The following is a 16,209-nucleotide window of genomic DNA, read 5'->3' as shown; positions in this document are numbered from 1 at the left end:
TTACCGGTTCTTTTGCGCTCAACTTAATGATGTCATTGGCGATGACTGCCCTTCATTCAAGCCTTCGGTTTACCCATGCTCATAACATTAGCACAGAATCAGTCCTGAATCAATCACCAAAAGAACCAGTTAGATTCAGACGCGCTGTGTGTCAGTCTGCTTCATGCTGAATCATGCATGCACAGTATCATCAGCTCCTCGGTTCTCAAATCGGACGCGTCCGACAGAAACAGTTCTCGGCTCAGTGTACTGGCGACCCGAAAACCGATGCACCCAGTTCTTAACTCGAGAACGAGTCTGGCTCTGCTCATTATCTGTTCATCTTCAGTTCTTTCTTCACATCAGTTCAGTCAGTGTACTGTTTGAGTAAATAAATTACTCCAGGATATTGGTTTATTTTGACTCAGAGGAAGTGTCAGCCACGTTAAATAAGTTAACAGTTTAAATAATTTGTGGATTTAGGGCTGTTACATAGTCAACGCATTGGTACGCATCGCAACGCTTCGAAAGGCATCGCAAAGCTTCGGCCGCCAATATGCATAGGTGCGTTGCCAAATGTGTCGTCCTAGTTTTTGAAATGCGACACGCTGATGCACGCAATACTATGCGTTGTCGGTGGGGGTGACATTGCAAGTATTGTACCTTAATTCAAGTATATTATGTTTACAGAAGAAGAAGGTTTGAATATAATGGCGGGCGAAGAGGAAAGATTATGCGAGCTTATACCTATACATCCACATTTATATGATAGTTCATCGCAATTACAGTCCAATAAAATAGCGTTGGAAAATGCCTGTAGAGAGGTCGCGATGAATAAAGTCATAATTTTTGTTATTTTTGGACCAAAATGTATTTTTAATGCTTCAACAAATTCTAACTGACCCTCTGATGTCACATGGACTACTTTGATTATGTTTTTATTACCTTTCTGGACATGGACAGTATACCGTACATACATTTTCAATGGAGTTCTCGGACTAAATCTAAAATATCTTAAACTGTGTTCCGAAGATGAACGGAGGTCTTACGTGTGGAACGACATGAGGGTGAGTCATTAATTACATAATTTAAATTTTTGAGTGAACTAACCCTTTAAAAACCACAAGTCTGGATTGCATATTGAATTGCATAATATAACCAACATACAGTCTATAAATTATAAAATAAAAAATTAAAAAAATAATTTACAGTATATCTGCAGGATTTTTAAAATAAAATTGTAAGCTTTTTAAGACCTGCAAAAATAAAATAAATATTGTATGTGCAGGGTAGGACAATATCAATGGCGACATATTAAATACAGGTTTTCACAAATAGAAAGAGATTTATGAAGTGACACCTCACATTTCAGTCTTTAAAATATTTGTAAGAAATAAAGAAAAGGGATGAGTCAAAAGTATAAAGAATTATTTTGTTTCTCAGCAGCTCGGGATGAATTTGTATTTTCAATAAGCCTGTCTGCTGTTTTCATTCAGAACAAAAAGCTAATCTAAATAATATCTAAAACATTTCAACAGTAATATGTTTGTGTGCTTTAAATTAAAGTAATTCTTTACACTTTTGACTCTTAAAAATAAAGGGGCTCTATTATGCTCTTTCACTTTTTCAACTTAATTTAGTCTGTGATGTTGCTGTTTAAACATAAAAAGATCTGCAAAGTTACAAAGTTCAAAGTACACTTCAAAAAAAGATATTTTATTTAACAGAAAAACTGCAACAAATGACTCCTTTGGACTACAATCTACTCCTTTGGACTACAAGATCGACAACTGGAAGACCTGGTTGAGCTGCACTAGAAAAGGCAACGAGTGTTATCTCTATGTCGGAGACACGCTAGCTTTCACAAGGCACACGAACTTAGAGTGGTTACAAACATCTGGGTTTAAATCGCACTCAAATTGATCTGATTTTGACACAGTATTTACACTGAAGCTCACAGTCGGTGAGGTCTATGGTAAGGAGCATGACATTTCCTGACCAGGCGCTAAGTGCTGTCAATCACAATACACACCGGCCCAGCTAACCAATCACAGCACATTTCATATTTCAGAAGGCGGGCCTTTATTTGATACATGAACTATTCGAGCCATTCATGCCAGACTGGGGAGAGAGGTGTTGTAATAATGTAAAATATGTGAAAAATTATGTGTTTTTGGAACAACCTAGTGTGAGAGCCTGTTCTAGTACACCCCCAAAACAAAATCGAAACTTTTTTAAAGAGCATAATAGGACCCCTTTAAAGGGGTGCTTCTGACTCACAGCCTATAAGTACGTTTTTCTATATTTAAATAATTTGCCACTAATGATTCAAATGCGAGTGTTGAGCAGTGTAGAGTAGGCTTGTTGTTTGTTGTTTCTCCGATCACAAATGCAGACATGATTTAACGTTTACACAGCTCTAATTTATCAGACATTATAAGTAGGTGAGAAAGGCTGTCTGAAGGCAGTCTGTTTACTTCAGAGATGCATTAATATGAAAACACCCATGTTGCGTTCTGACTATGAAATGTTTATTTTATTATTTCACTTGAATCGCGACAGTCTGATCATACTTGGTTTAACTGAGTATGGGCATTTTAAGCAGACTTTACAGGGGACTTTAACAGTTTTTTTTAACCAAAATTTGAATTTGTTGTATTCAAGCCAACACTCACTGAAGAGGCAACATGTTTTTATCTCCCACTCTGCTCCATCAGAGGGCGCACATCAATAGATCACACTACAGCCACATGTCGCTGACTCGAGAGTAGTGGCATTTTGTCTATAAAGTGAGCTAATGTTATTCATTAATAAAACATAATAAGAAAACCAAATGCTACTGCAATTTCAAGCACTTTATCAAAAAGCCAAGACCTTTTTTATGGAATGATATTCCAGACAATATTCAAAAGGAATTGCAAATTGTATTTGCAATCGCGTTTTCAATTTGTTGACGCATAAAATGTGACATAATCCAAACGCAAATGCAAATCGCGCATTACCGTTTGCTTTTTCATTTAAGCGAACGCACAGTGTCTGCCAAATTTAAAGTGGAAATGCAAAGTCCGTTTGTCTTATCTTATGAGCTATGAGCCTGTCATATTTAAATAGCAATATTAATTACCAAATTTGCCTTTTCACTCTCTCTGCACTGTGCATGTAAATTGCCAAAACTCAAATGGAATCGCAATTCCTTTTGCATTTGCATTTCCAACGTATACACGGAAACCTGTCAATCAAGTGACAGGGGTGGGGCCATATTGTTGGGCATGTTTGCATTGGGAAGTGACGTCACTCACAGTGGACGGTAATAAAAGAGGCAATTGATATAATATTTAGTTTCATTTGTAATGACTGTATATATACACATTTCCCTGAACTAAGTACATTTCTGCTGCTATTATTATGTTTAAATAAGAAATGAAAGGAGGCAGTGGTATTTCATATCCTTTTTCGTTTTATTGTAAATAAACAGTGAGGAAAATTGCAGTAGTCAAGGCGAGCTGACATGTTATCAAGTACGCTGTTGTTTGCAGAATTACCGGACCTGCGTCCTCGCAGACATCCGCTCCCGAGTCGAATGCACAAAATCTGAACTACTGAGGATGCAAGTCCGAAATCAGCGTACTTTGTATTGAGAAACGCGCGCAGACCTACGTCACCAGTCTATTTGCCTAATCTTCCCGGTGTTACGGTTTAACTGGTTACTGTGTTATCTGGTGACCAACTTCCTGGTTCAGGTCTCCGCTGCAGATGTGCTGGAACGTCGGCAGCAGATTTGGCGATTCTGAAAGCACAAACTGACGCGAAATTAAGTGTTTAATAAACACAGACTTGCTCATTGCATGATTCAGATATTCTTGTAAAGATTACGAGTTATTAGTATGATCGCCCGTTTCGCGGCTGAAGTAGGAAAACAAAAAAATAAAAATAAAGTACGTCTGTGTTGGCGCGGGTTTCGAAACACGGGTTTCGAACACGTTCGAGAAGACAGTCACGAACCACCGAGCTACCGATCTACACCGAATCAGCTCCAGATCTCAAGATTCAAGATAGGACTCTCGTCTTCACATTTTGCAGCTGCTGAATCAAGGAAATGTGACCATGTTAACTTGTGACCTGTGTTTACCTATTATGAAAATAAACCATAGCAGAACACGGACTACATTTTATGGTTCATGATGTTAAAGAACATTTCATAACGTCTCAGACAACTGTACATTTGTGGCTACTGTGGTTTAATTATAAACACTATCGTTAACTCATAATTACCATAGTAAAAAAATGGTACATTTTAGTATGATCGAAGATACAAAAATTCTTCCAGAACAGAATTGTATATGTGCATTCCCAGAAGAGATGAGAAATGGATTCGTGTTCAGCACCACAAAAAGAACATAAAGTTTCAATATCAGGAAACATCTTTTTTTAAGTAAAGCTTCACAGGATAGAAAAGATGAAGTAATTTGTAAGACACATCCTTAACCGTATTGGTTATTAAGTATTTAGATGACAAAGTCCACACTTTAATTAATTATTAATTAATTATTACCGTCGACTGTGAGTGACGTCACTTCCCAATGCAAACAAATAAAATGGCCCCACCCCTGTCACTTGATTGACAGGTTTCCGTGTAGACGTTGGAAATGCAAATGCAAAAGGAATTGCGATTCCATTTGAGTTTTGGCAGTTTACATGCACAGTGCAGAGAGAGTGAAAAGGCAAATGTGGTAATTAATATTGCTATTTAAATATGACAGGCTCATAGCTTGTAAGATATGGGAAACACAATTGCAAACGGACTTTGCATTTCCATTTTAAATTTGGCAGACACTGTGCATTTGCTTAAACGAAAATGCGAACGGTAATGCGCGATTTGCATTTGCGTTTGGATTATGTCACATTTTATGCGTCCACAAATTGAAAACGCAATTGCAAATACAATTTGCAATTCCTTTTGAATAATGTCCGGAATATCATTCCATACTTTTTAAAACTTGAAAACACTATGTTAAAATTCAAAGATTTCAAGCACCGGTATGAACCCTGTAGATAGATACATAAATAGATAAATAGACTCACCATTGGAGAAGTGGGCCCCCTGTGGGAAGCTCAGTTCATTGCTGTGTTCTGCTTCACATGGATATATGGCTTTTGCATCTCTATGGATTAAAATCAGAAATGATTTATGGATGTGCTTACACACTGTTTTAAAAGAGATATTTGTTGATTTTATTTTTTATGATGTTAAATATATGTGAAACATTTATGTTTTTATGGGCCGTGTCCATTGGTACCTTCCCAAGGGAGGAGGTTTTACAGCTGATGCATTCTCAAAAATCAGCGCTCTGGCAGCCCTGGAACATACAACCGTGCCAAATGTTAGGATGATTGTCAATTTCAAAGATCTGACGTCACAAGAATTAGGCTGAATAAACAAAAATGTTTCAGGTAGCATCAATTTGACCCTTACATTTACAGTAAAAACATTGCTGTGAGCTGATAAATTCACACTAAGGATATATAATATGCATAGTATACAGATGTAGCAGTAATTCATTTACACTATTTAACTATTAAAGTAACATACAAATCCACAGGACAAACATTTTTCAAATCAACATGATGCTAACAGTTGTGGCTGTACATTTTATATAAGCAAATAAAATTGTTTTTGTGTCCTCTTAAGTGAGATGTGATGTTTCTTTTCTGTCATGACAAAATTATATATCCTTCCCTGGAGAGTGTTTAAAAACCAGCGCTAGGTCACATCAACCCTTTGAGCAGCGTAATTAAAACTCCTGCCAACAAAGAACAACTGCCATCAATCTCCATTCAGCAGCTTCCTCTCCAAGCCAGCAACTGCACTACAAAATACTGCACTGTAAAATAATGCACAACGTTTCCTCACTTCCTCATGATGTAGTGATTTAAACGCTGACACTAATTTGAATGTACATCTTACATGATTGGTTTCTTATTATTACTGAACAAAAAATGAACTGCACTAAGATCAAAACAAAATCTATGCTTATATTTATACATATTTATATGTATTTTTTTTTTTTACTTTTGCCTGCCAAATCAATTTTCTCAAAGGTTTATTCCTCAAAAGCGTTCCATTTGTTAACGTTGGTTAACAATGCAAAATGTAATATGATTAAATTCATTTATTATTACTTTTAATATTATTCAATGGACCTGATTATTTAACACTGTTTTTTTTATTAGATAACATCAACTAAGATTAATAAATACTGTAAAAAATGTGCAGCTCATAGTAAGTTCATGTTAACAGAGAGATAGTGTTAATTGCAATACTGAATTTTTTCTTTGAATTGTAAGTTTATATCTCACAAATTTTGCAATTCTGACTTTTAACATGCAATTGTGGGTTATAAAAAAAGAACTGTGAGATAAGGAGTTCATATCACACAATTCCGAGACAAAATTTCTTCTGATTTTATCACTTGCAATTGTGAGTTTACATCATGCAATTCTCAAGGAAAAAAAGATATATATTCAGTGGCAGAAACTGGCTTCCATAATATAGCTAGTACATACAGTACGTTTAACAAGAATGCAAAGTAATAGTTGTAAAAGTTTTTTTTTCTCCATCTTCATCCTCGAATATGTTGACTAGGATCTGTCATTGAACCATGAAATTTTGATTGGCTCACAGGGTAGACATGGTCTCCAAACATATCAAGTTTTTTCTAACTTCTAACAAAACTGGACGACTTCTTAATTGAGAATGAATATAGAGGAACAGACAGAGCTGGGTTTTCATCAAATGTCAGCTTTAGCATCAGTGGGTTGGATACTGATTAGAGAGTTTCACTTACACTGATCCTGGTCTCTGATAGCCGTTGGTAGAGCTGTTGTTGTCCAGCTTTCGGCGCAGGATCATTTTAGGAGGAAGATCATGGTAGGCTGTGGATCTGATGCCATCTTTATGTTCCACACATGCTAGATTCTGTACAGACCCCACACAGCTCTTACGACCTCCAGAGAACCCCAAACACAAAAGAACAAATGAAGTAAATTGGTTTCTTTTTGTGTTGAGGTTTTAATCCAACATTAAAAAAATAACAGAAAAGAAAAAAGAAAATAAATTTGAATACAGTTTTGTAATTAAAAAAATAGGACATACACTATTGGTCAAAATTTTGAATATATGTGATCATGGACCACACAACCAGTCATAAGGGTCTTTTTTTTTTAAATCTTAAAGTTCAATATAGAAGCACAATGTATGGTTTGTTAGGATAGGACAACTTTTTGATGAGATACAACTATTTGTAAATCTGTAATCTGAGGGTGCAAAAAAATTTAATAAAATTGCCTTTAAAGTTGTCCAAATTAAGGCATTAGCAATAAATATTACTAATAATAAAAAAGTTTTTATATATTTACAGTAGGAAATTTAATATAAAATTTAAAATTATAAATTTTAATATATAAAATTTTAATATTTAAAATAGCTTAATGGACATGATCTTTACTTAATACCCTAATGATTTTTGGCATAAAAGAAAAATTGATCATTTTGACCCATTCAATGTATTGTAGGCTATTGCTAAAAATATACCCCAGTGTCTCATGCTCAGCAAGTGTGCATTTATTTGATCATAAAATACATTTTACTGCTAAATGTTTTTACTTTTAAACATAAAAGTAAAAATAACTTAAAACTTTTGTTTTAAAACTTTTAACCAGTAATGCATGCTACTGGCCCCTACCTTCTGTGATGTGTAAAGACGGGGCACTCGAGCGGTTAAGCTGCGCTGAGTTGATTCCTACTTCAGAGTGAGGAGCCTTCCTGGGTGCTGATGAAGATCTGGCAACTGCTGACTGGCAACTGTTCTTCCGACAGGAGTTGTCCCAATCCACACGGCCCACGTCCTCTCTGGAGCTGGAGTCCGGACTGCTGGTGCTGGTGGGGCCCTGGGGCTCGCTGGAGGACAGGGAGGAAGGGGTCTGCCGCAGGCCGGGGAAGGGGGGCTTGTCTTTGGCCGTTGGAGAGGAGCAGCTGTTCTGTTCTGAGGAGTGGGAGGAGAGGGAGTCCATGCTGCCGATTGGAGTGCTGCCTGAACTGCTGCTGAACGTGTCACCTGCAGGAGCAGTACGAACATGTGCGCTGAAGACACATAACACTTGAAAACGTCTTCAATTCAATACATTTCTTAATACAGTCACATCTTGTGAAAATGTCACAATGGCCCGGTCACATAAATGGAAAGAAAATAAATATCCACACCTATTAATAAAGCCTGTTTTTTGTATTGTGAATAATTTTTTTGTGGCAATAAGGCACATTTTCCCCAAAAGTTATCAGTACCGTAATGCATTTTGGTGTTTTACTTTTGTAAAAGTTGGCCAATCAATGGCTGACTGTCGACTTGGCCTTTATACAGTAAAATGTGAATGTTTAAAATTGTGTGCATAACACTCCCACATGGTACATTTAAACACATTACATTAATGATGTTAAATTCACTGGTTTCTAACTTAAATCTAAAACCCAGAGGATGTACTCCCAGCACTGGTGTGAAATGTGGTGAGACTCACTGTCCGCGTCTGCCAGGCACATTGAGGGTGTGTAGAGGCTCTTAGGTTTGCGTGATCCAGATGAGAGACAGATGGCTCTGGTCCTGCGAGACTCCGAACGAGACTGAGGCTGCGGCAGGGGAACATTAGGGTCCAGCGCTTGATGAAATATCTGTGAACACAAAAATAAAAGAATAACACTAATAATACATTTATACAGCATTAAACTGCTTAAGAAGGTGACAGTTAGGTCTTTTACATTGTTACAAAAGTTTTCTATTTCAAATAAATGCTGCTCTTTTGAACTTTCCATTCGTCAAAGAATCCTGGAAGAAAAAAAATGTATCACAGTTTTCACAAAAATAACCCTTTTCAACGTTGATAATACTAAGAAATGTTTCTTGAGCACTAAATCAGCATATTAGAAGGCTTTTTGAGGATCATGTGACACTGAAGACTGGAGTAATGATGTTGAAAATTCAGCTTTGCCTTCATAGGAATAAATTACATTTTAAAATATATTAGAAAACCATTATTTTTAAACTGTAATAATATTTCACAAAAATACATTTTTTTTCTGTGTTTTTTGTCTTCTGTACGCTAGTCAATATAGACATATACAGATACAGTATGAATGTATCATTTCGTATGTTGTGGATTATCTTTGCTTTCACTTGCCTTCTCAAAATTTTCTATGAGAATTTCTACCACGATGTTTTGGAATTTGATGTTCATCATGGCAGCAACAGTTTCCTCCTGTGAGCGCATAAGCGTAGGGCCAAAGATCACTCCCAGATTGGACACGGTCATCATGTTACTCTCACTGTGAGTGGACACACTGCAGAGACACACGTCAGTCAAATTCTCGAACCGATATCACACTTCAAATAATACTTAAGTTACCCCACAAAACTGATACCAAGCTAAACTTACATGCAGGACCAGACCGGTCTATTGGTGCTTAATGCAATCTACTGTTATTAAGTGGACAGTTCAATTTAGGTGGTGAAGAACATTGATCAAGTACGCCTCGATCATGGTTAAGATGCCAGCATCCAAAACACAATGCATGCTGGTGACCAACCATCTTTCTGTATGTACAACATTTCACTCTAAGTAAATCTACAACATATTACTTTAGACTAAGAAGAAAGTGAGCTAAGGGAGAGAAAAAGTTGTCATTTTTAAGTAAAGATTTCCTTTCACCAGTAAAAAATGAATATAAATATTCGTGTTCAGTCATACTTGAGTAGATGTTTGATTAATATCTCCAGCATCTCTTTGTTTTTGTCAGGTAGTTTATGCACCAGCGCGTGAACTGCACACACTCTGTAGTTCTGATTATCAGATTCTGAAAGAAAACAGACAAAACATATCAACACACCATCAGCACAAACACCAATGGGCAGGAGCATACGCAATGAGACACTTTTTAAAAATGAATGAATGAATGAATGAATGAATTAATGAAGGCGTCTCTGGAAACATTAATAATGCTTTTAACCCTGAAAACGAAAAACAAAAAAACTAATCTAAAATAATGGTAATGTTCACAAAACAACTGAAAAACAATGTGGGGGTGGACACAAACAGTTTCGGTGCGAATGGCCGCTTATTCACATAGTGAACAGTAGCAAATTTTTAAAGTTAACTTTAAAAATAAAATATTTTTCCAGATATAATTCCCAGATACAGGTGTCATGTTTCAAATATGAATAGTTTCAGTTCAAGCAAAGCTTGAGTGCATTCTTCTGTAATTAGCATGAAATAAACATGAATGAACATCCGAGGGCATGTTGAAAAATACACTACAACTTACTGAACGTTTAGTATCTCATCTAATCGATTTATGAGTGTTTCAGCCGTGGAAATACAGCAGCTTGAAATCATTGTCGCATAACCTCAGAAAATCCATTCAGTGTACATAAACTATTGAGGAAATTATGAACTTGTATACAAATCGATTGTTATTTTTAACCTTAACAGTAGGGTTCCCACTATACAGTAGTTTAGTTTAGCGAAATTGAGAAAACAAAATAACGTACTTAATTGCAAGCTCGTTAATTATTCCTGATTAGTTCTCACAACAGGCTGAACTCAAAAGTAAGTTGGAGTTTAGGTTTCCTGAATAACATTTACAAAATTCACTGTATGAGTTAATGTTAGATCTTTTGCTCCGTTACGGTAGGAATGTATAGCTAATATGGGGTAATGCGAAGTAATTGGCAATCGTAGGAATTATTCATGTTTTTTTTTTATGCCAGGTTGGAGTTATAAACTGATTCTCTGTCATTGTGTATGGACCCCCTGAACTAGCCTTGGCCTCCACATGTATAACTATATCCCCCACTAAAGTTAATCTCTTACTTAGATAATGCGTACATCTGTACTTTGTTGATAGTGAGCGTGCACACTGAACAAAACTTCAGCGTTTCAATGACATCTAATCAGAATGCTTCTGATTGGCCATTGCATTCATAGCCTAAACAGAATTGTAAGAAATTTGTTATAATGTGCATAAACTTTTTTGTCCAATTTGGTGGCATTTTCCAGGCTTGCCCAGCCGGCACACTCTCCATCTACGTTATTCAGAGAGCAAACAAATGCCAATCAACCATTTTGTGATTGCCTCGGTTTGCAAAAAGAGAAGTGACTCAAAAGAATGATTAAATCACAAATGATTGTTCATTCGACAGAAATACCGGACACAAATAATAACTGCTGAAATATTTGCAGGGAAAGTCTCTAAGGTCAGTCAGAGTGCTCATGTTAGACACAGTGCATGCACCTGCAGGCACCACTGAATATAAATACATACAGTACATAAATATGCTTTTAGTGTGTTCATGTTTAACATGCAATTTAAAAGCTTTGTAACTTACTGACAGCCAAGAGGAAGTCTGTGTGGAGCCTGTATGTCATGAGAGGCTCAGAAAGACACCTGGTGGATGGAGACCAGAATTACATCGTGTAAGCTCCTCCCTCAGAAAAGCTTTTGGTTAATTTTTAGCTCTCTCAAATTGAGAAAGGTACATTCTAGTGTAATTTTCCTGAATGTACAGTTCCCATTAGCGTTTTGAATCTCCATTAGAAGTAATAACATCAGCCTGTAGAAAACCATGAGGAACACACTAACCGGAGGTAATTCTTGAGACCGCTGGTGATGGTCTTGTTGTCCCAGGTATCTGGGTCGAGATCCATATCTGATGCCACTTTGGGTGCTGTAAGAGACAACCAGGAACATGTGCAACATTATTTGTGTGCAAATGCTGGGGTGATACATAAAGGTGTCTGATAAACCAACTGCTAATCCAAAATGAAAGCAATGTTTAATGTTTTATAGAGTGAAGTAACTTACAGAAGACTGTGGTCATGAGTTTCTGAACTTTTGAGTTTATTCCACCAACTCTGTACAAACCCATAGCGTTGAGCCCTGTTGAGAGGAGAACATATACAGTACATAAAAAAAAGAAAAATATCCTATACATTAGATAAGAGGAAATTAGTACTCCAGTAAACACACAACTCACCTCTCACCTCCACCAGCTGTATACACTTCCTCAGAAAATTAAAGCCAGCTTCATTTAAATACGCTACAAAAGACGGATGAAAAGAAACAACATGTTCAATAGATGGATTTAGCTTGTGTCACACTCTGGGGGATACGGCTTACTCCGGTTGTGCTAAATGTAACGCGATCGACCTTGTAAAAGGAAATGAGAGAGCAGAGACACACAAAGGGTGTAGTGAATAAGGGAAACAGAACCCATTATCTGAACGAGCGTTAAATCTGATGAGAGCATGTGAGGTCAGACTTACAATATAAAGCTCACTCTGACTGAAACAAAAACAAATAGGCATGACGTAATATAAAATCAAATGAAATTAATTAATAACACTGTGGCTATGTTTAAAGACTTTAATACTTACTCTCCTCTTTCTTGCTCAGAATAGCAGGAAGGTTGTAGATCTGAAAGAGAGGAAAAAATACATTATATTAAGTGAATCAAGAATTACTTGTTAAGCAATGATATTTCAGATAAATGGCATATAGATTTTTACATGTTCTGACAAAAAAACTTGAGCTTGATGATCTTCTGAAGCAATACAGAAGCAAATGATGACAACTATGTCAAGATTGTATTAAATCAGGCAAAAATTAGCTTCAGGACTCACCGGCTCTTTGCCATCCATAGCTTCCAGCCAGAGTCTCCTGTTGGACTCAGACAGCGCTTGTAGAGTGATAATGCCATGCCTGAAGACAACACAGCACTTTAAAGTCTGACATGCTCTAGAAATCACTTCCTCATCTGCATCTACTCATCTAATATAGTTCCTGAGCCTTTGGATAAACTGAAGCATTAAAGGATTTAGACCCAAATGAAATGTTGCCACATCCATTACAATTCACCCCAAAATGAAAATTGTGTCAGCATTTACTCATCCTGATGTCATTTCAAATTTGTATGACTTTCTTTCCTCTGTGAATTATAAAAGAAGACATTTTGAAGAAAGTTGGTAACCAAACATTTTTGGTAACCACGGACTTCTATAGCATGAAAAATGTTCTTCTATTGTATGAAAACTTGTAAATGAGGATTTTGTTTTTGTGGCAAACTACCTAAGTCAGGTTAAGTATCAATTGTTCACCTCCCAAAAAGATGATGCCATTCCAAACCTGTATGACTTTCTTAATTAACTCGTTCTCCTCCATTGACGAGTTATCTCATCATTTAGAAGACAACACTTCCCCGCCAAAGTAGAGTTTTTACGGCTTTTCGTGTTTTCACAGTTATACTCTCGGGGGTGTTATTACACATCTTCTAAACGAGTACAAAATCTCCCAAACAAAAACATACATGATGGAAAAATGCGAGTATGCAGGAATACACAGCATATAAATGAAAACTGCATAATTTTACAGATTAAAATGCTGATCCAGAAAGTGGTACATGTCTGTGCAAGCTTTGGAGGTATTGATGGAAGTGATTTACTGGATTTATGCTTTGATAATCGTCCTGAATATTATCCAGATGTAGTTTTAAGCTAGAATAAAACAGGTTGTTTTGTTTGAAAGCAGAGGCTCTGATCTTTATTTTGGTGTATTGCATATTCAAATATTCATACAGCAAAATATACTAGAGGCCATCAAATTTGAGTGAAAATCATCAAAATCGCTGGCGGTGGCTGGCAACTTTTTTCAAAAATGCTGGCGGGGAAGGAGTTCATTGAAACACAAAGAATGAAACTGCTCTTTTCCACTGAATATAATACACAGAAAACGCAAAACCTATATTTAAGACTTATGGTTTTGGAATATATCATATAAGAGCATACTTGTGTCTTATTTTTAGAGCTTGACAGCTCTTGGTGATGGTATGCTGTTGTTGTATGGAAAAGAGCAGCGTGAACATTCTTCAAAACATCTCCTTTTGTGTTTCATGGAAAAAAGAAAGCCATATGAGTTTGACATGACATAATTCATTTGAGGGTTACAAAATACACATGAACGTATAACCCTTCTACTTCTAAAACTACTTCATTTACACAAGTATCAATTTATCTATATTGTGTAGTTGCACTCTGAGATTAACACCATTTAAAATCACAAGGACCAATTAATCCACCCTTCAACATTTCCCATGGATCTTCACACATGATTTGACAGCATTTGCGGTAACCGTAACTGTAAGGTGAAAGTTAGAGCGAGCTCATAGCCATTAACACGCTGCTCGCTGCAGATACAGCCATGCCTGTGCAACAGCTGTCACTAATATCTGTGCATGGATGAAACAGCTATACGCTCAGCTATGCTTTGATTATTATCCTGCTTGTTAAGGCCAGCACGCCGCAGTGCAGTTTAAAGCTAATGGTAGGTGTGTTTCTGAGAGGAAATTTTTGTACATGAGTGTATAATAGCATTAAGAATGTTAAAATGTAAAATTAAATCATAAGGTGTAAAATCATCGTCAGAAGGAAAACTATGTTTTGGGACTTTGCAATGGATGATGCCTTAAAAGGCCTTTTGGACAGGCAGCTCACTATATTTTTCTATTATTGAATGCTTCCTCTCCATCTTGTCTAACTGTAGCCTGGTGTAGCCATAGCTAATGCTGATTTGATGTTGTGATGTTTGTTCCTTGATGGCAAGTGATAATGTGATTTCCAGATCAAAAATCACTTAGCCAGTGAAATCAAATCAAACCGTTATCCCACCAATTATAGGTGCAGGGAATGTGTTGGATTTTCAACATGCAATCGTTTAAAACCATCGGAGTGAGAAATGAGCTTTGATCAGCGTGGGATTTTGAATGCATGAGATCACAAGCAGCACACATGCGCTTCAACATGCTTCATGGCTGGTCACATACCGGGCTTTACAGAAAAATTGCAGTGGTCTGAAAAGAGATCCACGATAGATGGTATTTCTAGATTGAAATAAACACAGAGAAGGGACAAGGGAAATGGGCACATACAGCACAAGGTAAACTGTTAGAAAAACAACAGTGCAACCTTACACTAGGTGGCAAAGAACATGAACACACAAAAAGTTACAATTGCTACTTTGAGACACACAGATCTGATGGACTGAATGTAAGTAGAATGTGCACGTTTCAATACGTGTGCACAAATGCTTACATACATATACTGTAAATAAATATTTGCCACCTAATATCGTAAGACTGTGCCATGACGGCAGATGTAAGAAAAAAAAAGGAAAAGATTATACAGTCAAAATATACCGAAGACAGTTATCAGTGTGAAATAAAAGACACGAAAAGCATGCAGAAAACCATAATTCAGGCCACTCTTAAAACAAGAAGTTCATATTTGAGAAACAGAAGCTATAGCACATGTTAAAAAGAGGTAGGAATTCATCCAAAAATGAACATTTGCTATTCATTTACTCTCCCTCAAGTAGTTACAAACCTGTGTGAGACTTGTAAAACACAAAAAGTGATATTACGAAGAATGTTTACGCAGTTCTTTTCTATACAAAGAAAATATAAAAAAAAAAATTAAATAAAAAAGTGTCATTAAAATATAAAAATATAAAATGAATCACACATTTAAACCTATTTAATACAAATATACAGTAGATAAGATTTTTAGCACAAATCATACCATGTGTCATATTCGCAGGGACAGTATGCTTGGAAATAATATTTCACGTCTTCAGTTGCATTTGTTATTTGTAAAGTGTGCCAGCACCCCCATAGGAATACGTTTTGTGCTTTTGGTACTTATTCAATAAAAAAAGTCTCAGCTTTCAAAATCTGTTTTATAGCGAAGAACAAACTGTGTGTCTTACTAGGGCTGCAGAATTGATCAAATTTCTAATCGCGATTACAGTTATGGGTTTTTCCTATTATTTGAATTTTAGCATAACATTATAATACCAGACAGACAGTCTCACAGGTTCATAACATCATGAGAGTGAATAACAGATGACAATATGTCAATTTTCAGGTGAAATATTTCTCAGGGAGTGTTAAAGATTTAAAACAGCTGTACTGTGTCTTCAGTGCAGATACCCACCTTTCAACCACCTCAATATCAAAACAGAAGCGCTTATCAATCGAGTCAGTCTTCCTCCTGATACAGGACTTCAGTCTGAACTTCTCTGTGGGATTCGACGTGACACCGTTCTGTGAAAAGAGAGACAGATAGAGAGGATCT

The 16,209-nt window shown here is 36.5% G+C and overlaps 1 protein-coding gene across 1 annotated transcript in view; it reads right to left on the bottom strand.

Moving 5' to 3' along the window:
• The window catches only part of LOC132101275 (rho GTPase-activating protein 42-like), a 111,127-nt gene that overhangs the window by 5,236 nt on the left and 89,682 nt on the right, over window positions 1-16,209 (bottom strand). The window contains exons 10-23 of the mRNA XM_059506096.1: window positions 16,069-16,178; window positions 12,706-12,784; window positions 12,460-12,499; window positions 12,060-12,122; window positions 11,888-11,962; window positions 11,666-11,750; window positions 11,412-11,470; window positions 9,775-9,880; window positions 9,208-9,367; window positions 8,551-8,701; window positions 7,722-8,093; window positions 6,825-6,984; window positions 5,277-5,336; window positions 5,062-5,141 (exon numbers count right to left, since the gene is read on the bottom strand). Coding sequence (XP_059362079.1) covers window positions 5,062-5,141; window positions 5,277-5,336; window positions 6,825-6,984; window positions 7,722-8,093; window positions 8,551-8,701; window positions 9,208-9,367; window positions 9,775-9,880; window positions 11,412-11,470; window positions 11,666-11,750; window positions 11,888-11,962; window positions 12,060-12,122; window positions 12,460-12,499; window positions 12,706-12,784; window positions 16,069-16,178 — 1,600 coding nt within the window. The remainder of the gene's footprint in view (window positions 1-5,061; window positions 5,142-5,276; window positions 5,337-6,824; window positions 6,985-7,721; window positions 8,094-8,550; window positions 8,702-9,207; window positions 9,368-9,774; window positions 9,881-11,411; window positions 11,471-11,665; window positions 11,751-11,887; window positions 11,963-12,059; window positions 12,123-12,459; window positions 12,500-12,705; window positions 12,785-16,068; window positions 16,179-16,209) is intronic.

This window comes from Carassius carassius, chromosome 23 (genome assembly GCF_963082965.1).
Source record: "Carassius carassius chromosome 23, fCarCar2.1, whole genome shotgun sequence".
NCBI lineage: Eukaryota > Metazoa > Chordata > Actinopteri > Cypriniformes > Cyprinidae > Carassius > Carassius carassius.
This window is presented reverse-complemented; position numbering and strand designations above follow the sequence as displayed.